Source organism: Passer domesticus, chromosome 2 (genome assembly GCF_036417665.1).
Source record: "Passer domesticus isolate bPasDom1 chromosome 2, bPasDom1.hap1, whole genome shotgun sequence".
In the NCBI taxonomy this organism is placed as follows: Eukaryota; Metazoa; Chordata; class Aves; order Passeriformes; family Passeridae; genus Passer; species Passer domesticus.
Window position 1 is genome coordinate 16096798 of NC_087475.1, and position 26076 is coordinate 16122873.

At 38.9% G+C, this 26076-nt stretch overlaps 1 protein-coding gene across 9 annotated transcripts in view; it reads left to right on the forward strand.

Annotated features, from left to right (window-relative positions):
• SH3KBP1 (SH3 domain containing kinase binding protein 1) overlaps positions 1-26076 on the forward strand; it is a 210901-nt gene that overhangs the window by 164111 nt on the left and 20714 nt on the right. For all 9 annotated transcript variants that reach the window (XR_010355536.1, XM_064407525.1, XM_064407523.1 and 6 more), the window contains 4 exons: positions 12585-12686; positions 16619-16670; positions 20436-20516; positions 22982-23144. Coding sequence is in view for 8 of the 9 variants with exons in the window: in XM_064407525.1 (XP_064263595.1) it covers positions 12585-12686; positions 16619-16670; positions 20436-20516; positions 22982-23144 (398 nt within the window). In the remaining variant the exon portion in view is untranslated. The remainder of the gene's footprint in view (positions 1-12584; positions 12687-16618; positions 16671-20435; positions 20517-22981; positions 23145-26076) is intronic.

A 26076-nucleotide genomic window follows, 5' to 3' on the forward strand; every position in this document is an offset into this window, starting at 1 on the left:
ACACACTGGCAGCTGTGCACTCATTCAAAAGCAATTTCACTTGCAAGGATGTAAAAAAGATTTCATTGCAGTGCATCAATCTACCTGAGCTCTAGACAGTAAAGACTGCTTTGTTTCCAGGACTGTAAGTGGTCTGGAAAAATAAAATTAGCTGCTTCAAAAATAATTGCAAGTTTGAAAAGCTGGCAGCAATGGAAAGATATCCTTATCTGAACCCTTATTATCAGTGGATGGCACTGATATCAGTGGCAGTTCTGCTAATTCTGAATTTATAAGTTGATTTTGCCGATGCTATTCAAATAGTACTGGTAAAGTTACTGCATTGGTATAATGAAAGACACAACAGGATAATTACTAGAGAAAAAATTACATGACTATTTATCTGGTCTAGATATTTAATGAGATATTTAATGGCAACTCAATTTGTAGAGCTTAATTCTGTGCTGGGGGGCAAAGAGCCACAAACCTAGATCTAAAAATGAGCATAATGGCAACCACTTTTTACAAAGCTCCTATTTGCTTTGTGTTATTGTTAATAATTTATAGCAAGATTTGCAAGTTTTGTTGTTCAAAATGCTGTACATTTAGCAACTTCCTGCCCCGAAGCATGTGCAGTCAAGTGATAAGGCAGACAAGTAAGCACAGGTGAGTAGAAGAGTATAAGCAAACAATTCTATGAGATTCAGTCTTGACAGTCTCTTTCATCATGTTCTTTTCTCAGTGCTGCAGTGGTGCTCTGTGTGTTTGTCCCTGTAAAAGTATGGAACCTGGTCTTTTGCAGAGCCTTTAATACTGCCCCGTCCTTAGGGTAGCCACAAGGCAGTTAATTTAACCCTGACTGTATTTATAGGCAGTTACTGGAGCGTGGCCCTTTTGCCAAAATAATTCTACTGCTTTTCTCTCTTAGAACATCTTTAAATGCTCATCCTGGTGCAGGAGGTAATTGTCCAGAGCACTTTCTTTAGCTGAGCGATTGGCAAGGCAAACTCATCTGGGCAGGGTTGTGAAGGAAAACAGCTGCTCTGCCGGATGCAGGAGGCTCCTGCAGGGATGAAATTAGTCAGTGCTATGTTAAAGAATCTTGCCAGTGAGTTGGGGCCATGAGCAGGGGAAGGAGCAGGATGCAGACAGTGTGATAGAGAAGGACACTTGCTGATATTCAATCGAACATTTTGCTGGGCTGGGGAGTCATTAGGGTTGCCAGAAATTGTTTCTATGGGGTTTTATTCATTGCTGAATTTTTCTGTATGCCTTTAATTACAAACAGCACACACATATTTCACAAACCTTGGCTGTAGAAATATGTGAAGAAATTAAAAACTCTAAGTTTTTCTTTGAATATGAGCTAATAGGTAGGTATCACTAATTCTTCCTTATTAAGATAAAATCTTCACTATTTTGTCCTCTATGGGTAAAAAACCAGAGTGATAATATTTGAGGTCATTAAAAATACACCTAATTGGCAAGAAGATAGAATTTTTCCAAGCAGAATTATGGTAGCTTAAGAGTTTGGGATTGTCTCTTTCTTCATATGATAGAAAGGAAAAAAATAGTCACATTTCATGATAGTCAGGTATTTTTTTTCCTTGATTGACAACTAAAATCAAACTTTTAGCTCATTTTTAGAAATTAGTTTTCTAATATAATTATGCAAAAAATCTAGGTTATGCAGGAGAAAGTATGATCTGGTTTAATAAAATAAAAATATGGCCTTCTGTCAGAGTAACACAATGGACTTGTGTTGACACTGAATATTTGGTCATGCAGATGCCCCTTTTTGGTGTTTTAATACAAGATATTTTGCACATTTGTGCAAATCTTCTGCAGCAATCTTGCATACAGAAACTGAAAGGAATACAGTAAGTAAAGTAAGTAAGTAAACATTTAATAATGCCCAGCTTTAAGAAAGCTTTTATGATAGCTTTAAGAAAGCTTTTATGATGTTTTGTGTTTAAAGAGAGCCATGTAAGCAATAAAGGCACTTCTTGCCTCTGGAAATAAATAGGTATTTCCCTCAGAAAGAACAATACCATAAAGGCTCCTGAGATACCATGAATTATTCATCATTGGCCAGGCCTAATAGCCGTGCCTAATCTGCTTTCTGTGTTCCTTGCCTTCTCCCCTTCACTACTTCCCTTGGCACCAGTTTTTCCCCCAGGACGTCCTGCCTCCTCTGATTGGGAACCCTGCTTGTATCACACTGCTGATTCCATACAAGAAATGATTTTGCACACTGTGCCCGCTGAGGGTGCAGTTTTACATGATGGATGGGAGGTGGCTGCTAAAAGGGATGCTTCTCCTGCCCCTTCACCTTCATCTGGCAAGCACAGCACACACAGGGGTGTGAGCAGGGACAGGTGATGGAGGAGTGGGACTGTCCCAGCAGCTTGCTGAGAGCTTGGTGTAGCAGTAGGGTCACTTTTCCCAGACCTGAAACTTTTCTCTGTAGGTTTTGACTGATAGGAATCAGATCTTTTCTGGGTTTCAAGCCATGGTGCCATGAGGGATGGCAGCTGGGGTAGATCCTGCAAAACGAGCTCTGTTTGACATCATTCTATCAGAAATCAAAGCAACTCCGTCAAGGGGGAGAAAGGATGCATCTGACTCCATCTTATCAGAAGGCTAATTAATTACTTTATTATACTATGTTATTCTGTTCCATATTACACTGTATTACATTACATCTAAATTGAATCTGCCAAGCACTGCACTGCACTCATCTCGTGACTGTCAGCCACAGTCCCGACACACACACACACACGCTTGGCCCCGATAGGCCAAGGAAACAAAACCTCCTCTTTGGGTAAATAATCTCCACATTGCATTCTACTTTGGCACAACACAGGCACAGCAAATGAGATAAGAATTGTTTTGATCATTCTTTTCTCTGCTTCTCCCAGGTTCAGAGAATGGGAATCCCATATGCTTCCAATGTGTGCAGCTAGTGCCTGGGGTAAAACTTGTGTCGTTGCACAGAAGCATGAATGCTTCCTCAAATGAGTGATATAAAGCAGTTATGTAAAACTTGCAGGAACACTGATGATCAAGTAAATAAATGTTCATTTCCTGAAATTATGTTATATACTCAGTAAATTATGGAAAATAGACTAGAGTCTATTGCTTGAACCTTGTCCTTGGCCAAGAATTTTAAATGTTTATAAATAATTTTGTAACACTTAATCATATCTTGCAGCATTTCTTGGCTGCTGTGATTAGCAGTGGGGCATTAAGGTCTCTGTAGAGAGAAAACCTGACAATGTTTTTCCGGGAACCAGGTGCAGCTTACTTTTCATTGATATCTTTAGAAATATTACTGAAACAGAAATGTTTGAGCTAAGCACTTAAATAAGCTTTTAAGCCTGTGATTAATCCGGGGAGAGTGAAACAGCCAGCACTCAAATGCTGATCTTGTTAGTATATTTATCATATTATTTTTTAAAAGTACACACTGAAGTTGTATTTTCCTGGTTTCGTTACCACAAGTTTTGTGGTAACAAAAATTTGTTTTGTGATGCTGCAACAGTGACTTCAAAAGAAGGGGACTCTTTTGTTCATGGGAAGTCCCAAATTTGAATTTCGACAAACACAAGTTCACGCCAAGCTATGTAGGTGAAGTGGCAGAATCCCTCATGTGTGCAAAGCTTTTAAGATTTGCATAATTTGAAAGGCGTTTTGTTTGTAAGTATGTTTAACACAGCCAAGCTAATCTAAAAAGGTGACATATTTTGAGATAAAAAAGGAAAGAATCTTTTTTTCTACTTAGAAAAGATATTGCTGAAATGCTGAGGTGTCTGGAAAACTGTGATTATTGCTCACAGTGTGGGCTTTAGATTCATTGCTTAGCTTCATCCTTTCTTTTATTCTGAATGTTGGGTTCACCTGCTGGTTTGATGGTATTATCTGAAGTCCAACTTTTTCAGGGCAGAGAAAGCTATTTCAAGGGGAAGGAAAAATACACATACAGTGCCAAGAAATTAGTAATTGTAATTAGGACCCTGGTCCTAAGATGTCTTAAATCTAAGTAGTAATAGCATTAAATAATCTTTCAAATGTTTTGTTCTAGGTTTTTATAATCCTTCTAAATACAGAAAATGTAATTGCATAAATATTTTATCTTGGCTCATCTGAGGCATAAATTATGTCTGTTACAAGAACCACCTTTCATGTTTGTGTTGGCTAATTTAGTTTTAATTTGAGTATTGGAGTGTTAGAGTTTTATGATGTGGAACATATTTATTTTTTCACAATAATTCTGCTGACTGAACATTGCAAATGAAGTGAATCCTCAGAAGACGTGGTTTTGTTCAATAAGCAACTTAATTCTTCCTGTTTGTACAAATATTTCATCAAAGCTTTTTAGCCTCATTACTGATTAAACTATTTAGTCACAGAATGTAAAGTTAAAAGATTAGAAACAGATTTAACAGAAAAAATACAATACTGCTCTGTTAGATCCTCTGCTCTAATGTCCTGGGTATTGCAGGTCATTCATTATTCTCAGTTTCTTTTTTGCAGGGTTCAATAACCTGAGCCAATTTTTGAACAGACTTTGTCTTCTGGAGAGGTGTCTTCTTCTTGTGCATTCCAGTAAAAACCACAGCCTGGAAAGAGCAGTGTAACCAGAGCTGAAATAATGTCTGATTTCTGACTATCTGTCCTGTTCCTTCCATAGAGGGTTGACATGAGGATTTCTTAGTAGAGCCTTGGAGCTTACAGATAAATAAAAATTTTCCTGTTTGTCTCCTTAAGCTTTGAAAGATGCAGCTGGCATTATCAGATGTGAGGCTCTGTATGGCTTGGGCATGAGAACTGACAGGAGCTGAGAAGGATCCATGCAGGATTTGGGCTTTTGGGATACATTAAAGATTTGAGCAGGATAAACCTCTGGGTTAGGGGCCAAACAAAGGTTAGAGGCCAGACTGTGAAGTTTCCTTTAATGCTTTTCTTTCAATATTTCATAATCTACATATATTTGCAAGAAGTATGTAAGATGAAAATGGGTTTTCTCCAGGATTGCTTCAGAAGGCAAATTTATTGTCTATTGGGCTGTCTCTTTTATCTAAATTATCTCATATTAGGTAGTTGTTAAGCGATTCATTCTGTCTTATTGACAGATCTTAAAATCATGTTTTTGCCAAGGAATACTTGATCACTAACCAGATGCTCTAAATCATGGCCATTTTCTTAACAGAATTTAACAAATTTTGCATTTTTTTGTACTGTAAGGTCTCAATCCCAGTAGGTGAGCTTATAGTAAGTAACAAACCTTGATCATTTTTAGAAGTACTAGGTAGCACAATGTGAGATGTAAGCCTCTGGAGAGATGCTTTCCTTCATTTGTAGATAGTTTATCAAGTTTGATGAGAATTGATGAAGATTCTAAAATCAATTATTTTCTAACTCGTAAGATAAACTCTTGAGAATTATCTGTCTTGGTTTCAGCACCATGACACTGAATGTAGCAAGAATTTCTAAAGAAACATATCTTAATATTACTAAAATGCTTTTTCACCCTGATTTAACATGACTGTTGTTTCCCTCAAAAGCCAAGTTGCATTAATGAAGGTCTGATGTGTTTTTAATGATGGTTTGAGAATCACAGTGGCCTTCTCTGGTGTTTGTGAGAGTTGGGACCTCTTGGCCCCAGTGCTGCAGTCAAGCCTGGAGGTCCCACAGGTGCCCTGCGAGGGTGGGCTCAGGCAGAGGGTTTGTCCTCCAGATTTGTCTTTCTATGAGACCTTTAATCCTCAAATTCAGAAGCCTTTACATGTTGCATGTCTTTGTGTATTATGGTTGATGTCTTGAAAAGCTCAGTAGACACATTTTATTTGCATTAAAGGTGGTTTGGTTTTCTTTAAATGATGATGTTGGCTAGCTGTTGTCAAAAGAATTCTGGAGAGATGCTTACAATGGGGTTAGCAGTAATTTAATAAGGGGCTGCCAGCACAGCAGAGCTGACACATGAAAGCTCCCAGTGCAAACATAAGAGAGATTCATGGCTTTCTGAATAATGCTGGTTTTCCAGCTCAACATTCTTCTTGGTGAGAACCAACTTTAGAAGGGCAGAAGGAAAGCAGAGATTTAATGCATGCAAATGCCAACTGCTGGGATATTATTATTATTAATATTAGTAGTATTGGAACTATATCTTCTAGTGGAGATTTCCAGAAAAGTAATACTTTCTTAAAACTGCACCATTGTCGTGTATCAGTACAGATACTACAGTATCTGCTTCACATATACTTTTCTGGGGGCCTGCTTTTTCTTGTTCTTAGTGTTGTTTTCTGTCTTAGCTGTGATGAGGAAATCTCTGTGATGGAATGGGTCTGTATCAAAAATTTTTAATCAAAGAGCTGAAAAATCCAGCAGTTGTGGGTTGATGTCTAAACTATAGCTTCATATTTTAGCAGTATTGCAAAGTACCATCATGTTCAGAGGACCAGACTATGCAGCAATCAGCTCCCTCAGAAAAACAGAAGTCCTATTTACAGATGAGAAGATTGGCCTTTTTCAGATGTATTTCTTCCAGAGTTTACACAGCTGCAGTTCAACTCATGGACAGGAGAGAAGATAATTACATAGCTTATTACTAATTTTGTGACATTGGGGAATAGAAAAAAATCTCTTATTTACTTATACTGACAAAAGCCTTCCTCTTCACTAGGGGCAGCTTGGAAGGTAGGTTAGGGAGTGGAGAGATGAACTTGGGCCACAGCACACCCTGAAATTGTCAGTCCTTCCAAAGGTAGCAAGAGAGCAGGGGAGTGGGTGCTGCCTTGAAGGCTGCTTTGGAGGAAAAGGCAGGAAACATCTTTGCCCCTAAAGTGGGAAGCAGAGCTGCAGCAGTGGATGCTTGCTTCCTCTCAGGCTTCCTTGTGTTTTGGTAAAGCTGCAGAAATTGCTGAGCTGTTGGGAGATTCCCAGTATCAGATGGCTGTTAGTGCTGGAGAGAGCAATCTTGATGCACTTGCAGCTGGCTGCAGTGATGATTGAGATGCAAGTCCAGTGGGCTTCTGCACACATTATAATGTATACATAGAGCCAAGTAGCTACAGGGTTTTATTTAAGTGATTAAGAACAGTCTCATAGCATACAGTAACTCTCCTCTAAGTGGCTTCAAGAAAAAGAGTAAAAAGAAAAAGGATAGAATAATGCATAGTACTTGGAAGAAAACATACACTGGAGCATGCCTGACATTTAAATTATAGTAATCTTGCATGCTTTATTGATTCCTGGTAAAATAATGAAAAAAAAAAATCCTAATAGTAGAGTTTTATTATAAGTATGTTCATGACCAGAAGTGTTGCCTTGCATTTTCAGCAAAAAATGCTGGTTGGTTTCCTTCATGTTCCTTTTATCTGGCTCAGGCCTAGAGTGCAAATAGCAGTGCGGGCTAGAAATAAACCCCATCTCTAATAACCAAGTCTGTTTTTTTAAGAGAGAAAACTTTACATGAAATAAAAACTCCTCTGTCTATGGGGTGTATGAAACTCCTGCCTCCTTGGAGCAGAAGGAAAGGCTGTGAAGCTGAAGCATTTCCAGCAGGGAGAGTTCAGTCATGTTTGGCAGTGGGGTAGCTTGTAGCTGGGACACTGCTTGGCATGAGAGACACATCACCTGCCAGGCACGAACTTGAATCTTTTCATTCATGGTCTTGAACGTGGTATCAGGTACTAAAGGGGACTGACAGCTCTGCCTTATCCACCTCCATTATCCCCTTTTTTTTGCCATCAGAGAAAACCAGCGATGGTGTTTGACCAAAGGGAAGTTTGTTCTTGGCTGGTGGCAGCTGGGCTCCTGCACTGGGGAGATGCCATGGGCCAGTGCGGTGTCAGTGGTGTCTGTCTGGGTGCAGCTGCTTCTGAGCAGAGAGTGCAGTATTTGTCAGCCTGCAGAGCATAAGGTGCTTTATGCTGGGCTTTTTCTTCAGTCTCCACCATCTTCTGCTTTTTTCCTGTTGAATTGAGAGCACCAAGGGAAGGAACAGCCCAATGTTTGCTCTGATACAGAGCAGTAGTTCTGCTGCTAAGAAACCTTTTAATGTAGGATACTGTGTGCACAAGAGACCAAGCAATGTAATTATTCTTTCACCCAGAAGAGGGGAAGGCATGACTCTGTCATTTTGTGACTTTCCTTCGTCAGTATGACAGTGGCTGCAGGACCACTGCAGTTGCTAAAAGGTGACTAAGCCTTGATTTTATGCTGTCAGCCCTACTTATGTATCTCACTGTATTTCACTTCCATTCAGTAACAGTGTGATAAATCTGGTGCTCTGAATGGAAACTTTCTTTGCCAGTTATCTCCCCATGGCTTTTGGCTGGTCTCTCTATTCGTGTATCTCTTTCTTCCCCATCTCCTCTGTCCCTACTCTTTTAGTCACCACAGACATAAGTTTCAGAGTAGAATTGTGTTTTTACTTTTCTTGTTTTACCATTGGTTTGGGTTTGTATTTTGTTTTCTTTTTTGATGTTCCCTTCATGAAAAAAGTCTGTTTTCTCCAGATAATTCTCTCTTCCAGTTTTATTCACAGCTTGCATGTATCACTGCTAATTCCACAAAGAATAGTTCTTCTTATTCTTCAGAAAAGGACTGATGTTTTTAGTTCACTTGTGTATACTCTTATAATTCTTGGCAACATGTTGACAAAAGGTAGCTATATTCTGATTTTCTAGCACTTTCCATTTCTCCCAGATTTACCCTTTCCTCTAACTTATGTAATGTATGTTCCAGCCCAGGCTGACATTTTAGTAACTTATATTCTTTGTAATATCTATTTCTTATAAAGTTTAAACATCTCAAAATTTCCTCAACACTTAGTCTTTCCCTTCTCTATGTTTTGTCCAATTTTTGCCCAAATATTTAACACAAAATGAATGTTGCTAGTAAAGCCAGTGTATTCAGTTTTTTATGCTTTACTTGGGAGCTGCTGAAGTTGGAATTAGAATGGTTGCTGAATGGACGTGACAGCTGGAATCACACCCTGCCTTCCCTGGGGCAGGCCCAGTGGGCAGACAGGATGCTTGGCATGGAGGATTCCCTGTCCTCACTCTGCCTGGCTGAAGGGACTGAAGGGACAGGGGCAATGGCAGCAAGCTCCTGCCCAGCACAGCAGGAGCATCTCCTCTGTGACTGTCCCAGCTGCCCAGTGCCCTGGTCCTGTCAGTGTGAGGCTGTCCCAAGTTACAGGTGACAGGCCTTGAGCTGTGCCAGAGGAGTTTTAGATTTGATGTGAGGAAAAATTTTGTCACCAAAGGAGATGTCAAGCACTGGAACAGGCTGCCCAGGGAAGTGGTTGAGTCTCCATCCCCAGAGGTATTTAGAAGACATGTAAATGTGACACTCAGGGACGTGGTTTAGAAGTGGACTTGGCAGTGCTGGGATAAAAAATTGATTCAGTAATGTTAGAGATAATTTTCATCCTAAACTGTGTTATTATTTTACTTCACTAGAAATGAAGATAAAACTAGATTTGTATTTTAATGAGAAATTACCAATGTGTCCCTAAAGATTTTTAATTTCTCTGCTTTATGAAACTGCCTCTGCTTGAGCAACCAAAGTCGGCTTGGCAATGTGAGAAGTGGATTTCTCTGAGGTCTTTGATTGCACTGTCACTGCAATGAGAACGTGGGTATAGTCTCCAAATTAAGTTTTGGTAGGAGCTGATTTTTACAGTACCTAAATGTTGATGCATCTACCACTTAACTGGATGAATTTCAGTAGATGGATTATCTTTTTTTGCCATGTTTTACTCCTACAGTATTGTAAATATTTTTGAGGGTTTTTTTTAAAAAGAAAACACAATTAATTTATAGTACTTGGGTTACATTTTCTTCATAGGACTTTGGGGATATTGCATCATCTGATTTTTGTTTAAGTTGTTATATGAGTCTGACAGGATAACATGGAGATAAAGCAGAGATCCATTTGGTTTGTTAATAAATTTTGGGTTATTAATAAATATTTGTCAGTCTTGATACTGGATTGCTTGATGGCTTTTCTATAAAATTTGGATTTTTAAATTATAGCCATTTTACTGTACTTGAACACATGAACACAGGTTATGTTTAAAAAGACAATATGGTTAAGATTGCATGGCTGATGGCAAGCTGGAAGAATTGGAGTGGGTTTTGCTCATTGTTCACAAGCAGACACATTGTTTTCATCATGCTGCTTTGATTGTGCTTCATAGCTCTGGCCTTTGCAGCTGTCACAGGTGTGCTTGTGTGCTGCTCTGTCTGCCAGCACCTTAAGTTGGCTTCCAGAATTTGCTGGGGCACAGCAAGCCTGCAGTTGTGGGTAGCAGGAGGGCACCACCGTGGAGATTCTTCACCAGATTTCATAGGTGGCTTTTAACTTTTGAAATCTCTTTATTTCTTTCTCAGTGACCCATAAGCCTTCTCTTGCAAGTGAAGTAAATGAGAAAATTAAAGAGAAACTGCCTAAAGAGATTTACTTACTGTATGAAAATCCACTGGGGTGATTGGCTGCATAAGCCTGAGTGACCAGCTGGAGAGGGAGAAAAAGGAAACCTGCAGCTGTTTGGGATTTATGAATGTGTGACACAAACAGCAGCTTCATGAAAACAAATGAGCTTTAAAAAAAGAATTGAGGATAAAATTCATGTGTTAGTGAAGTGAAGAAGTAGGAGTAATATTTGTGTTCCCTAAGAGCATAAAAAATATAACCTAAAAAGCATATATGCGATGTCTTGTGCTGTTCAGTCAGGATTATTAGCTAGTGCTAAGCTGTGTAATGAGTTGAAGCACAAGCTTTTTGTCTCTGGATGCTTGAATTATTCTTAATATTTTTCAAAATCTGAATTGGGTCATAAATGTTTAGGCAATTTCAGCTTAGCAGCGTAGGGAGTGGAGGGCATTACAAAACACACCATGTGATAGAACAGTTGAGTGCCCTGATTATTTGGCTGTGCAAGTGGATAGAAGCAAGTGGAGAGCACCTTCACACCAGGAATGAGGGGGTTGGCTCTGCAGCAAGAGGAGAATCCTGCACAGAGCCTGCCCATGCCATGCATGGCTGGCCTCCACGGAGCCCTTGACAGCCCTGTAGGTACTCAGCAGATGTTTTGGAAACATCAGCTGGTCAAGAATCAGCCCTGGTCAGTAACAAAGGTCTTACAGAGCTGGGAAATACCTCCTAAATTGTGGGAATGCCTAGAAAATGTTCTCCCTGATGGAGGCCACCCTGCTAAAGAGAAGGGAGAATACAGAAAAACAAAGATTAGGCATGAGAAAAGATTATTAAAAAAAAGAATGAAAGGATTGTTTTGTGCCTGCATTACATCAGAAAAATACTGAGAAAGGAGGGGGAAAGAGCCAAATGCACCAAAACAGACATGATGTAAGAAACCAGGCTCTTTAGCTGCTGTGTTTAGTTAGCACATACTCAGGAGACCAGGAGGACTAAATAAGCTAAATAAAGAGTTCAGAACAAAAAAAAGGAACAAAAACCACCCCCAAAGCATAAAAGTAATGATGTTTAATGCTAGTCTGGTTTCTCTCAAATATCATCCAGTGTTTGTCTACTGTAACTTAGAGAAAAATACCACCAAGCACAGTCATTGTGAACAATATTTTTAAGACTTGGTATTAAGTACACCTCACTAAGTTAACCTGCATTGTTCTGCCATCCATTTAGCACCTGAAATAAAAGATTTTATGGAAATCAGGAAAGGTTGGCCAGCCTGATGTTGAGCCAACTGCAAAAATTGGCTGAAGTGGTTTTAAGACTGAGCAGACAATGGGTAACTTTCCTGTAATTGTGTTTTGGAAAACAGCTGAGCTGTTTCAGCTTGAGCTTTCAGGAAAAAAGAATGTGGAAAATCTCAACAGGAAGTGTTCTATTTAGCAAACACACAGACACAAAAAAGTGAATATGGAGCACTTGAATAGGGAAGCGTTTCAACTTTCTCTAAAATGTTGTGGCTTCTGTTACTGTTATTATTCATAACAAAAATAACTTCTATTTTTTATCATTTATACTCACTGATATTACTTATACACCTATTTAACTGTACATTGTTTTGCTATACACTCTGCATTGCACTGCTCAGAAATGCTGCAGAAAAAGAAGGTGATGCCAGGTATTAATTAGGTGCATTGTTCCTTATTAATTAGAGTGAGATGGAATTTAATAATTCCAGTGTGTCAAGCTTTTTTTGAAAGTATGGGAAATAAGGGAGCTTTTTTATCTCCTGATGTGTGATGCTTAATGAAGTTATTGGCTTTCTGCAGAATGAAGTCAGAGAGACATAGGGTCATGCATGATCAAAATGCTGACTTGTTTAATAGATCAAATGGTGAACAAGCATTTTGCTTTAGACACAGGCAAGGTCTTGAGCTCTTACAGCATGTTCATTGTTCTTTCCTAGCTGCTCCATGTGATAATGGAATGCAGGGTGGTTATTGAAGTTTTTGTCTGATAGATTACCCTGTTAACCTGGCACTCCAGTGAATTGTCATATTCTAGCAAACAGGCAGGACATTATGCAAGAGAGTACTTCAGCTCAAAAATCTGTTCAGTGCACCAGCACACTGTGGTTTTAATTTTATTTTACTGTTTTGTAGGATTGCATTGATGTGGGTTGGTGGGAAGGAGAACTCAATGGCAGACGAGGTGTCTTTCCAGATAACTTTGTCAAGCTACTCCCTTCAGATTTTGAAAAAGAGGTAAGCAATATATTCTTTCATTTTCACTTGAATATTCAGAATTAAAGTAGAGCTGAAAGAAATCCTCTTTCAGATATGTGATTTTGAAAAATTTTACTTCTCATCTAATAACCTAAAAACATAAAGGAAAAAAAATCTGGGTTAGAAAGCATCCATAAAAGGAATGTGTGGCACTCAGAGTCATATTACGGAGTTTTCTTGAAGGGTTTGATTTGCCCATCCAGTCACCAAACCTCCACTCTGCTGCTCTGAAAACCCTCTGTCCTACAAGTTTGAGAGATAGAAGAACTAGAGGTCCCAGGACTAAGTCATGTGATGCAATGATATCCAGAATTCTTTAATTTTCTCTATTGTTTTTGTGGTGGAATATGAAAAGTTAGAGTATCACCTGCATGCTGATGGACAACAGTCAAGCACTGTTACAGGACAAAAGGGTGAGATTTTAACTGTGAAATTTGAAAAATAATAAGCTTTTGGTGTCTCAGAGGTAAATTTCCTCACCTCTCAGAATTACTAAAAAAGAAGGTATAAAACCTGTGCAGCTCCTGTTTATTTGAAAAAGATGGCATTGTTATTTGCCAGACAATATTTAGAAATCTTGTGGTTTCCTGGAATAAAGTAATGTATTACTTCCCCCAAAAGACCATTCCATTTTTAGGAACTTTTTGAGTCATCAGTGGGATATTACAAGCTTGCAATCAGGCTTTTGATGAGTATTTCACAGTGACTGTAAGCCTTCTGTGACAAAACCAAAACTTACTGACGCCCAGCTTCACTCTTTGGCAATAAAACTGGATGCCGAAGGCAAAAATTAAATAACTTGGAAGGCTTAATAAAGCAACTATTAAACTACTCACAGAGGCGAACATGATAATTATTGAAAAGGAAAGGAGAAGAGCAGCAAGAACTGTGGGAGATGAAAAGGCAATTCCACAGCAAAGTCCATATCCTGGCTTTAGGCCTAAAAATGAAAGAAGGTGATTTCTAGAAGAGGCAGAAATCAAAAACCTGAAGACATAGTGAGCCTATTATAGAAGAAAAAAATTCTTGCTGGTATCCTTTTTTTTTCTTTTGGTGTAATTATTCAGTCTTTTTGAACTTAAAAATTATGTAGCTTTAAAGTGATTTTTACAGTACAATTGAATATAACTTGTAAATTAAATTAGATATTCAGACACTTGGGAATTACAGCTAGGTCTGCTCTAACTGTGGAGAATAAAATTTTATTAATTTTTGAAATGCCACAGATCTGGCCACTTGAGTAAGTAACTGGTAGGACTATAGACCATCTGTCTTTGCTTGAATCAGTGCTAAAAGGAAAGGAGATAAATACTTTACCAGTGGTTTTGTCAGGTATTTTCTGATGTGATCCAGATAGCTTGGATTCCATCCCATAGTCTGAAAGTATTTGTTGCAGTAGTTCTTCTGTCTGTTCAACAAAAGCTTGGGATCTCTTCCCATCTCCTTGTCCAGTCCCCAATTTTCCAAGCCTGACTCTTTTCCACACATGCCTATTTGTTCCAGACTTTTTCTATTCACTGCCTACTCCCAATCTCCACCTCTCAGGTGGTCTCCATTACAGGATTTTCCCCTGAGCTCACTACCTGAGTCCAAGTCACCATCTGGGTTTACTTTCTATCCCTACACCAAATGTCTTTATACATCTTTTTTTCCTCTCCCCTTTTACTTTTTGTCCCTGCTCTGTAGTTCTGTTCTCTTCTTGTCCAATCAGTCCTGGTTTCCTTTCTGTAATTTCTAGTTTGTCTCCATCACCTTCTCAGTTACCTCATCTAGCCACAGACCCTTGTAAATCCTTCTTGCTCCTCCATGTTCCCCAAGGAGTCTTTTAAGGCTCCTTCACACTACACCCTTTCTGACCTTGGTCTGTCCTTTTGAAACAATCTATTTCCCTCTTCAGCTTTTAGTTAAAACCACTTTGTCAAATGAACCACAAGACCCTTTCTCCTTCGTGTCTCTCTACATAAGTGCTTTGGTTTTAATCAGGAGTGACCGCAGTGAATCTGTCACTTGTCCATCTGCACTTGTCATGCTTTGGAAGACAGATCTCTCTCTCAGGAGAGAACTAAGCCAAAAGATGTGCTAAGGGAGTGCATCTCTTGTATTCCAGCTGCTGATATAGGGTCAGTCAATGGGATCAGTCCACAATAAAACCCCAAATGCCTATATTGTACTGTTGAAGCCTCAGCATCAACTATTTCACCCTGCAGCCATTATCAACAGAACTCCTAATGCCTATCACAGGACATTAATTGTCTCTGTCTCATTTCCTTTCCAAATTTTTCTTCACTTTTCTTCATTTAAACTTCAAACCATGCTGTCCAAATTCTTGTAGAAGAGTTTCTGAGAGTGTAAGGGACTCAGTGTTTGTGGACAATGGCCCATGGCAGCTGGGCTGTAGAAGATCATTCTGATCTCTTAAGTTCTTGGCCACAGCTTTCTCAGGTTGATGATGGGAGGTGATTTGATCAGGGTAAGATGGCAGGAGAAACTTGAAGGTTGCTGGATGACAACTTTGAGATTCAGGATGTTAGGCTTACCCTGTCTGGGCAAAAGCTGGAGTTTTATTTTCTCCAGAGATAAATACATTTGCTAGATTTGAGAGAGATCCCTTGGAAGGGTTTGTGGCAAGCACTCAGCCTTCACAGCAAACCTGCTCTCTTTCAACACTGAGACCAAGGTCTGAAAGTTCTAGGGCAGACACTGAACTAATTACTGCAAGTGAGCAAAGCAATTGATCTTTCTCAAAAGCTTTGGCAGATAGATAGGAAATAATTGGAGGGAGGGCAGGGATCAATAAGAGTTTGAGAGAAAATACTAGCCTAATGGCTGATTGAAGTTTGGCAAAGCTGTGCATATCTGGAAAAATCATTTTATTTCACATTTGTTCCACAAGACAATATACATTGCTACATAGCCAGCAATGAAAGTGACAGCCAGTAGTGAAAGTGATTGTGATCAATCTGTAGGAAAGGAAAGAAGGTCCTTCTCAGAAAAAATGATGAGCATATGGGGGAATTTTTTTTTCCCCTTAGAATTTCTTCACAATAATCTTGATAGTTTGTTGAGGTTTTTTCAAAGTGAGAGATAAAGTATGTCATTTGATCTAGCATGATGCTCCATTTGGTTTTGTACTCATTCCAACACACTTGTGGTGACTGCCAGTGTGCTGTGCATGCATTCACACACATCAGCAGAGAGGAAAAACCATCAGTCCCCCTGCCTCAGGTGAAGAGAAATTGTTCTGGCACTGCCAAAACCTTTGGTGGTCATGTTTCTCAGTCTTACCATTACAGATCTATTAGGAAAATCATCATAACAGAAGGTAAAAGTATAAAAGGGACAGACTAGTCAGAATAACTAGTTTCATTTCACCAAACATCTAAAACTCTGATCTGTCACAACTGGAACTCTGAATATATCCTAGTAAGTGAAAAAAGAGTAATCTTTGCTGTATTTCCTGAGTTCTGCATTTTTGCCTCATTTATGGGTCTGAAAATACCTCAGGTTTTACCACATGTATCTCGGAGTGTCTTTGTGTTTGTTTGGTTTTGGGTTTTTTTTTCCAGAATGGGTAAATATTTACAAGGTTAAATTTTAAAGAAATAGACTTCTTCATTAGCTCAAAGGTCATGTATTCCTCCAGTCTTAAGGTACATAAAATGAACTTTTTTAACCCCTCAGCAGGACATTTCAATTGCAAATATAAAAATGATATTTTATTTGTCAATTCTATTTTCTCTCTTCAAATTCATTTTAATGAAGTTATTTCAGGAGAAATATGTGGCAGATCTGTAGTCTCATGACTTGTAATTATTAATGTTAAGCACTTTATGATCAACTCCAACCTCTGTATGAATGAGATTTACAGGCCTTTTGAAAGCAACCTGTTTTCTTCTCTTATTAAATTTTAGAGACCGAAGAAACCACCACCTCCATCAGCTCCTGTCATCAAACAAGGATCAGGTAAAGTTGAATTTTTACAGCAAATGTCAGTGAGCACATCTCAATCTAAATTAAGTGTATTCAAATTTGTATAGAATTCATCTGTATCAAAATTGACAAGCAGATGTCTAGACAACAACTAATAAATCACAATCAAATGCAAATAGTCGGTAACCCTGAAAGACTGTGGTGGGCTTTAAATGTGTTGCAATCAACCATCTATAGCATTTCAAAATAACCTGTTTTGCCTCTTAATAATGCTAAATCAGAGCAAGTGTGATACTTCAGTTTTTCAAATTGTTTTGGTTTTGTTCCCTGACTGGAGTTGATTGTGTGCATGTCCTTCAGTACAGACACAGTATGTGGAGTCTGATAATACCTGCAGGAGGAAACTGCATTCACTACAGATCTGATTTATTCTAGAGACACAGAGCTTTTTAGAATGTCTATAAAATAGTGTCATACAGTGGCCTCCTCTGAGCTGCAGTCTAAGTCTTGCAGATCTGCATGAATGCTGGATCTGGCTGGCTGCTCCAGGTTATAGGCCATATATTCTTGGTTTTCAATACTTTTATAGCCCTAAGTGTAAAACTAAAAGGAATTATCCTGAATGGTTATGTAGTTAAAGGTGTTGAAAAAGTATTAAGGAGCTGAGTCTGTTTTCCAAACAGAGGAGTGCTAGTAAAACTGAGTTTGTGATCTCTTATACTGACCTGTGTGTAGTTACTGAGCTGAACATCTATTTGTAATTTTAAAAGGATCTCTCCATACTAATTTTCAAAAGTGCCTGCATGATTTATATTTATCATGAAACTTAGAAACAGTTAAAGAATCTACACACTTGACAGTCCTGAACTCGGAAACCAAATTCCAGTTCCATTAATGTAAAAATACAAATCACAAGGCAGGGGATGCTCTCAGAGTTTTCATTTGTATTGCAATTGTGGTGGAAACATAACTGTGGCTGCAATTCTTTAATCCCTTAAGTCCAGTCAGTTTGAAAAACTCTGCAGCAGCACTACTGCTTCCCCCACTGCAGGCACAGATTAAAAACCAAAACAAATATGCCCAGTCTCCAGATAGTTTTCTTGTTACTGTGATGTGTTCCAGCTTTTGGTGCTTTGAAAAGTAAATTTTCCTCTCCTATAGACTTAAGCTGTTAGTAGAAATGCAACCACTATACAATTTACTGTGAATCAATATACTATAATTTAACTAGTTTGAATTTGTCATGCCGTTCTTTGATTACAGAATCTTGATCATAAATATTTGCGTTTCTTATTGGCATCCCTGGTTTGTTCTTCGCTCTGTCATGAGATTCAAGGAAACAAATTTGATTTTAAATCAGTAATAGTGTCCAGAGAGAGCAGTATGACTTTGCCATCTAGTGGTGGTTGTATAATAACGATGTCTTGGTGACCACTGATGTTAAAGCCTGATGTGTTTTGTGAAAACTCTATAAAACTTCATATTTATTTCAATTTATACCGCTATAATTAGATAATAACACTTTTAATAAGTAGCTGCTTGCATACAGTACTTTACTGTGTCACCATAGCATTTTTCCTTCTGAAATATGACCATTTTCAAAGGAAAAATGGTTGTAAAAAGGATGCAGACAATCTAAGGCCGCCTATATCAACGTCAAAGCCAAGACTATTGCAGTTCTTTCTTTTCATACTCATTCTTTGACAACTCCTGGCTGATCAAGCACAAGAGTTTATTCTGATACATATCTAGAGCTGAAAATCATCCAATGTTTATTAGGATTAATCATCCTGACATCCTCTACCTTGTCAAATTATTTCTTCAATGAGATTATACTGTATTTTACCACATCTCCATATCAGGTCTCACTGTTGATAGAAGGTAACAACTTCAGTAATGCCTCTGTATATTTGACCAGTCACAGTGTGATGAATAAATTTAAAACTGTCAGTTGCAGCCTCTGTGATTAAATGTCAGCGTCTTCTGATGCAGAGCATAAAATCAAAACAGAGAATTAGAACTTGTCTTTGTAGTACAAGTGTCATATGTGTAAAGAGGTGTCTATATTATAGTAGAGATATAAATTTATAATCTCCACAGTAAACAGCCAGAGACATCTGTGCTGCACTTTACAAAGCAAGGTGAATACTGGAGAGCCAAATTTAGGAGCACAAGTTCCTTAATGCACTAGTCATTGAAAAACATTAGCATTTCACTGGGTAGCTGGGGTAAGCAACACAACTGTGTCCAGACCGAAGGGTGGGAACACTCTTGAGTTCCTCTGGGAGCTGATACAGAACTTCCCAAAGCTTCCGTGAAGGTGACTGTCACCTGGGAGCTAAGGCAGGATCATGGTGCCTGCCTGGGTGTTGATCAATTTGGCGGTCACAATCCAAGTAGGAAGAACAACTGAATCTGGGAGCTCCTCAGTAGGCTCATTGTTCTAGACTTGGCCTGAAAATGTCCCTTTGTGTGTTAATGATGACTGTTAATCATACTGTAATTAGGTACAGACTTATGTGTCTTTCTTTCTGAACACATTAGTGTGTGCGAGATTATCAATACATTGACTTGTGCTTTGTATAACTTGAGTTTTGAAAGGCTTTAATTGCTTAGGAGCAGCAGCTTCTCCTCTCAGGAGTGAAGTCTTTTTCATAGAATCATTTCCATTGGAAAAGACCCTTAAGATTATCAAATCCAGCCATAAATGAGAATTTAGTATTATTTATTGGCATGGTATGTGGTACTATTGCCTGTCCAACAGCACACTTGGGTAAAGGAACAATGGCTGGTGATCACCACTGATGACTACTGATTTCTAGGAACCAGCTGCAGAAGGGAGTTGCAACAGCACATTCAGAAAATGTAAATGCACTTGAGAACTGCATATAATAGAATAGATTGAAACAAAAAATTGCCTTGTGGTCCTTGCCCTGCCTTCTCTGCTTTTCTTGGATTTCAACTACTGTAATTTTTATTGAAATGCTAATACTGTTACCTAAAGCGGTTTTCAACACTACTAAGTTGAAATGGCATTAGCACCTAGTGGTTAGCCAATGCAGCAAAGCCAATATCCAATAAAGTGTTTGTTATAACATGGGAATTAGCAGATTTTATCTTGTATGTGCCAGGAAATTTTTGCAAATTTTGTACCACAAGTTCTCATATTTCTTGGAAAACAGAATGTCAGGGCCTCCAGTACAGAGGCAGAAGAAGCCAGGGGCTTACACCTCCAGGCCAAAAGCTATCAATTAAAATAGTCATGCAAATAGTCTTGCAGAATGCTGCCAGCACTGCTCTTCTCCTCCTTCTAATATGTGGAAGTGAACAGCTAATAGTAGTGGAGAAAAAGGGAAGGGATATGTTAATTTAATGTAAAATAACCTCTGTATATTCAGCTCCATCACGCATTCTCTTCACACTGCTCAATTAATTGATTTATTCTTAAAGTTTCTGCACACTGTTGAGTTGCCCTTCACTTACGTCTGTAATGATGAAGGATTTGTCCACAATTTTAAATCCGCAATTACAGACTTTTTTTTTTCCCATAGAATAGGCAGAGAGTGTCTATTCTTTGAGATCGCACACTTTGGAAGCTGTGAACTTGATTACAAAGACATAAGTATCCAATTGCTATTTTGTCATTATGGTACAGGCAAATATTTTATATAAATTTATATTCAGTTTTAGCAAGATGTTTTCAAATTGGGGAATATAAAAAGCCTAAGAAATTGCAGAACTAAATCTTATGCCACTGTTTTGTTGGCTTGGAATTCCAACTTTTTCTGTCTTTGACAGGGACCACAGATCGAAAGCATGAAATCAAGAAGATACCACCTGAAAGGCCAGAATGTCTTCCTAATAGAACAGAAGAAAAAGGTATGAAATGTGCTTTTCAGCCTGTTCTCTGCAGAGTGATGAGGGAAATAGAACCAATGCACATCCTCATTTTCCACTCTCTGTTTCCATAAACTGTGTTGTTCGGATGTTTGTTTTCCACTCTGATAGACTGTGATGATAGGCATTTTGGAAAGGCTCTCGTTGCTTATGGACTGAATTCAGGGTGTTCAATTGTAGCCATCCAGAGCTGTTGAATACAGGCAGCCACAACTGAGGTCCAGGGGAGATTTGCTCTCAATACATGAAATGCTCTATAAAGCCCAGTGCTCTGTAAAACCCAGGTGCTCGATCAAGTAAAATACCCCAGATTAGTGTGTACTTTTTTCTTGACATCTGTCTTCTTTGGTTCTCTAGTTGAAAGCTGGGTTGGTGGTTTTCCTGCATCTCAAAGGGATTTTGTGGAGATATAGTCATTAATGCCTATGAATCACCCCATTATCATAGCCACAAAAGTCACAGGCAAGGCAGCGAAGAAACGAAAAAATCCTTCAAAGCCATGTTTGAACATTGCGAGAAATGGGACACAGTACCACACAGAGCAGGGACAAGCAAATTAAACCTTTAATGGTTTCATTGTGTTCATTGTGAATGGTGAATAGTCTCAGAAAAATAGTTACATCTATTCTGTAATTGAAGATGGTGCCAAGTTTCATGTGTTAAGTGGACTATTAGATCGTAAGAACAAGTTTGTTTGTGGGATTTTTTAATGTCTAAGTATTTGAACTTGCAGCCTTTTAAAAGGCACGTGTATGTACATGACTAAATGCATAATATGCAGTTATAATTTAGTGACAGAACCTTCAGACTTCCAAGTACCAAGATCTGTTTCTGGATATACATCTTAGTAATCTAACAAGTGTTTTAGCTGTTTCCTCTGCATAGGTTTACTTTTGGTTGTGTGTGCTGCTTCTCATGATTGTCTTAGCAATAAACCCCTTTGTTTTCCATTATTAGATTTAAAAAGCCAACTGCTAAAACAGCAGAGGAAATTTAAATATGTTAACTCTACTTGGCTATAAATATCTGTAACTTTTCTAAACATTGAAAAGAGGCTGTAGGAGTAGTACCTACATTTAGGAGTACCAGGGAGTGGCAGGAATGGCTCATGTGGTGTGACAGCAGGGGTGGCTCAGGAACATCCTTTGAGCTGTGTGTTGGCACACTGCCCAGCCTGTCCCTCATACAATTTAGATTCTTGGACACTGACGCAGTATAAATTGTCACAGGATTAAGTGTGTAAAAATTACACAGTGTGCTGGAAAAGCCTCAGTGTTACTGAGGACCCAATGGCTGCATCTGCTCAAAGCATACTGCCTGTGAACAATAGTGCTAGCTGGACTATTCCAAACCTAATGTGCATTGTGTTTCTGGGGATTTAATCTATGATCCTCTCATTAATGGGTTCTCATTAAGAACCCATTAAGCAATATCCTGTAACATTCCCCTCTTAGATGTACACAGAGGTGTAACATTCACAGCATATCATAGGCAGCATTGTCAAGGGAAGTGGGGTATTGAAATAGTAGGATATAGAGGGCAGAACTTTAGTTCCTTGGAGAGTTTTGCCCTTTCTTTAAGAAAATTCAGCCTTTCTCGGGTGTGGCAAACATGCTTACATGGTTTTTTTGTATTGGGAATTTAGAGCATATTATTCAGAATTATTAATGTGTATTGTACTTTACACATGCACAGGACACAAATCCAATGCACAAATATTGCATGTTTGGCACTGGATATTAGCATGGTGGCACTCCCTAACTATGCATAATCCATTCTGCAAATTATCTAGGTTTTCATCAGCAAGCTGAAAAATTCAGCATATAAGTCTGTGCTTAAAACCTAAATAATAGGTCTGATTTTTCTGAGGAGTTTATATCCTGCTAGACATTGTTAAATTTTTGTGTTTGTATTTTAATTTCACTTAAGTGTATTATTTCAAGTGAAAGTGTAATATTTCAAGTGAAATATGCTTTTTCCCCTCCTAAAAATAGTATTTCTGTTTGTCCAAGAGATGTTAAGAATATCCAGCATAATTATTTTTGTGACCTTCTAAATTAATATTGTTTCATACTAAAATTTAATATAAGTTATGCTTGTGGGAAGTTGTACCATATGGTATGTAATTTTATGTAGTTTCTTGCCATTCTTGTACTTTACAGTCAGAAAACAGTAAGTTACTAAAACAAAAAATAGTATTCCCATGAAGATGCTGCACATATGTTTTGGCTGAGGAGTTCCAGGCAGAACAGCCAGGCAGGTTGAGCAACTGATTTGTGGCAATTATATCAAATAAATAATGATTTAGAACAGAAATGGAAAGGTTTTTCTTTGTATACAGTCTATCTACAGTTGAAGATTTCTTCTTTGAATGTAGACTTGTGAGTGCAAATGAATTCCACTTAACAATATCCCTGTTCTTTTCTCTGGAAATGATTGATTTAAAGAAAGATCAGAGAGAGAGCAAAAACAGTTAGACCTGCAGAAGCCTTCAGTTCCTGCTATACCTCCGAAGAAACCTCGGCCCCCCAAAGCCAATGCTGTGAGCAGACCTGGCACCCTGCCCCCAAGACGACCAGAAAGACCTGTTGTGCCTGTGACTCATGCAAGGTATTGCTTTTCTTCTGTCCAATGGTTTTGGGATTGGTGGAAAAAACACTCATTTAAAGAATTTAGGTTTTGCAGTTTATGTCCCAATTTATTTCATAGTAAGTTGTATTTAAAGAACAACAAGAAAGAAGAAAATTCTTATAGTCATCTGGCTGGATCATAATGATCTTCTCAATAATAGCAGTTCATGAACTGTTCATGACTAGTTCATTTCTACTGATTAAATTCTACTGTTGCTGCAACAGTGCAGAATGTGTGGAAAATACCTGCATCAGAATGTTACCCTGATCTTGACTTTCTTAGTTTACCTCAAGTTATTGCAGCATAGCTTGGGCACTAAGTCAGCACGAAAGCTTGGATTGTGCTGAGGAATAGCATTAGGCAATGCACATTTCAAATACTGTCAGCCTGCTTTCAGTCTTCTTTCTTTGATCATTTTAGATCAAACTTTAGCAAAATACACATCTTCAATGCTCTTTTAGCTGGTGCCACTGCAGAATAGTGCCATCAAGTAATTATTATCTAATGTTGGTTGTCACTCTGCACTTACATGCACTTTTTATCAGAGGTGTTTACAGTCTTTGAGGAGCACTGAGAAATTGGACTTGCCAACACAAGTCCATTTATTCTCTGCTAGAGGCAAGGTTGCAGAAATTAAAGGCCTCACTGTAGTCCTAATCAAGTCTAGGTGGCTACCTTTTAGTCATCAGCAAGTGGGTTGTGCACCGTAGATTTCCTTTATGCATAGTGAATAGAGTTAGATGAAAACCAGAATAAAACAGTTGCCTAAAATGGGCAAGCTGTGAATCTTGCAGAAAAAACTACAATATAGGCATTAATATGTTTTTACTATTGTACTGTTAGGAAAATTAGCTGCTATTGAACTACTGGAGTTCAAGCAGTAATAGTAATGGTGAATTAAATACCAGAATTGTGTAAAAGTTAGAGTGAAATGCTAGACATTGATTTTCTTCATTCCTCCACATACGGTTAAATAAAAAAATGCTCTTAGGGAGAAATCTGGGGCAAATGAAAAGAAAAAAAGGGACTTGCCTGGGCTCCCAGTTTCATCTTAGTGAAATGCTTTGGTTGTACATTTCTGAGAACTTACTCTTCTGTCCAGGTGCTACTGCCACAGCTTCTTTTGGACTTTGCTTTAAACATGCTTGCCCTGTTGCTCCAAAATACAGTCCATACCTGCTGATCACCTGGGCATACTTGGAAATACAAGTCTTTCCTACAATCTTCAGATTTAACTATGTGATGTCTTGGAAAAACCAAAACATACCCTAGTATTCAGTTCATTGGTGAGGCATGCAATGGAGTAGTTATTATTTTGTTCTATCTTTGCTTGAAATATTTTAAACTTTTGTTGACCTGTTGTGGTTTAACCCTGGTGGGCAGCTGAGCCCCATGCAGACACTCGCTCACACTCCTACTGTGGGATGGGGGTGGGAATCAGAAGGGCAAAAGTAAAAAACTTGTGGGTGGAGACAAAGACAGTTAAACAGGAAAGGCAAATTATGTATGTGCAAGCAAAGCAAAGAATGTTGCTACTTCCCACAGGCAGGCAGGTGTTCTGCTATCCACTAGAAAGTTTGGCTTCATCACCTGCAGTGGTGACTTGGGAAGACAAATGGCATAACTCCAAACATCCCCCTTCTTCCATCCTCCTTCTTCCCTCCCCTCTGCATGCTGAGTATGGCACCATGTGGCGTGGGACATCCCTGGGTCAGCTGTGTCCCCACCCAACTCCTTGTCCCCACCCTTCTCCCTGGTGGGATGACAGGAGAAGCAGAAAGGGCCTTGACTGTGCAAGCACAGCTCAGTAACAATGAAAATACCCCTCTGTTATCTACACTGTTTTCAGGACAAAGCAAAAATGTAGCACCATGCAAGCTGCTATAAAGAAAATTGACTCTATCCCAGCCAAAGCCAGTACATGATCCTGAGGGGGAAATTGCTGTAGTTGCAAAGTGAGTCCTGTGAGATTTCCATGGCAGCTGCAGAGCCAAAGAGGGTTTTCTTCTGTCCTGAGTAAGTGGCTTGCATCTTATGCATCTCACTGACTTTTTGTAGTGATGATTTTTTTCCATTTAAATATAGTCCTCCTTTACTGGAGGCTGAGTAGGGCTTCAAGGGCAATAGGACAGATAAAAAAACATGTGGGGCAATGAATAGCTGTCAGTTCGTTCCAAAGGCTTCACTTAGACATACCACGATTATACAATTTATAGAGAAGTCCATTCTCTGGAGTAGGCAAGCCATAAACACCGATGCACCTTTACAATCAGTTCAAACCAATCCATGTCCATGCCCCTGCTAACAGGATTCCTTGTCCTGACACCCCATTCCCACTGCCTCCCTTGTGTTTAGCACCAGCATTTGTGCAGCTGTGCATCCATATGGGTCAGGGAGTTGCTCCAGATGGCAATTAATCAGTTTGCAGTGGGCCTTCCATTAGTGTGGGGTTTCTCTCAGGCTGATCATCTGTCTGGTGAAGCTGACAGCCTGCCTGTATGGGCACGAGCAGAGAGGGACACTGTGAATGAGAAGGGAGGGCTCCACTCCTTTCACAACAGTATGGATGCAGAGTGGCATAATAAGCCTGTTGATTCTTCTTGTGGGGCTGTTGCCATATATCTTGGTATCTTTTGTAGGCAAGTGGTAAATGTTGTGACTTTCAGCCCTAAATTATGCCATTCTAAGAATCTCTCCAAAGCCATACTCACACATTTCCTAGAGTGCTTCCAACTCACATTGTGCTCTCAGATTGCTGGGAAATGTATGTGTGTAAAACAGAGTGTGCAGTCAGATGCTCATTGCTCTGTCAGCCAAGAAACTATGTTGCTTCTTATAGGTTTACAAATATATAAGCAATATAAGAAAAAGTTAAAGACTAAAAAATAAGAAAACTAATTGTTGTTGATCT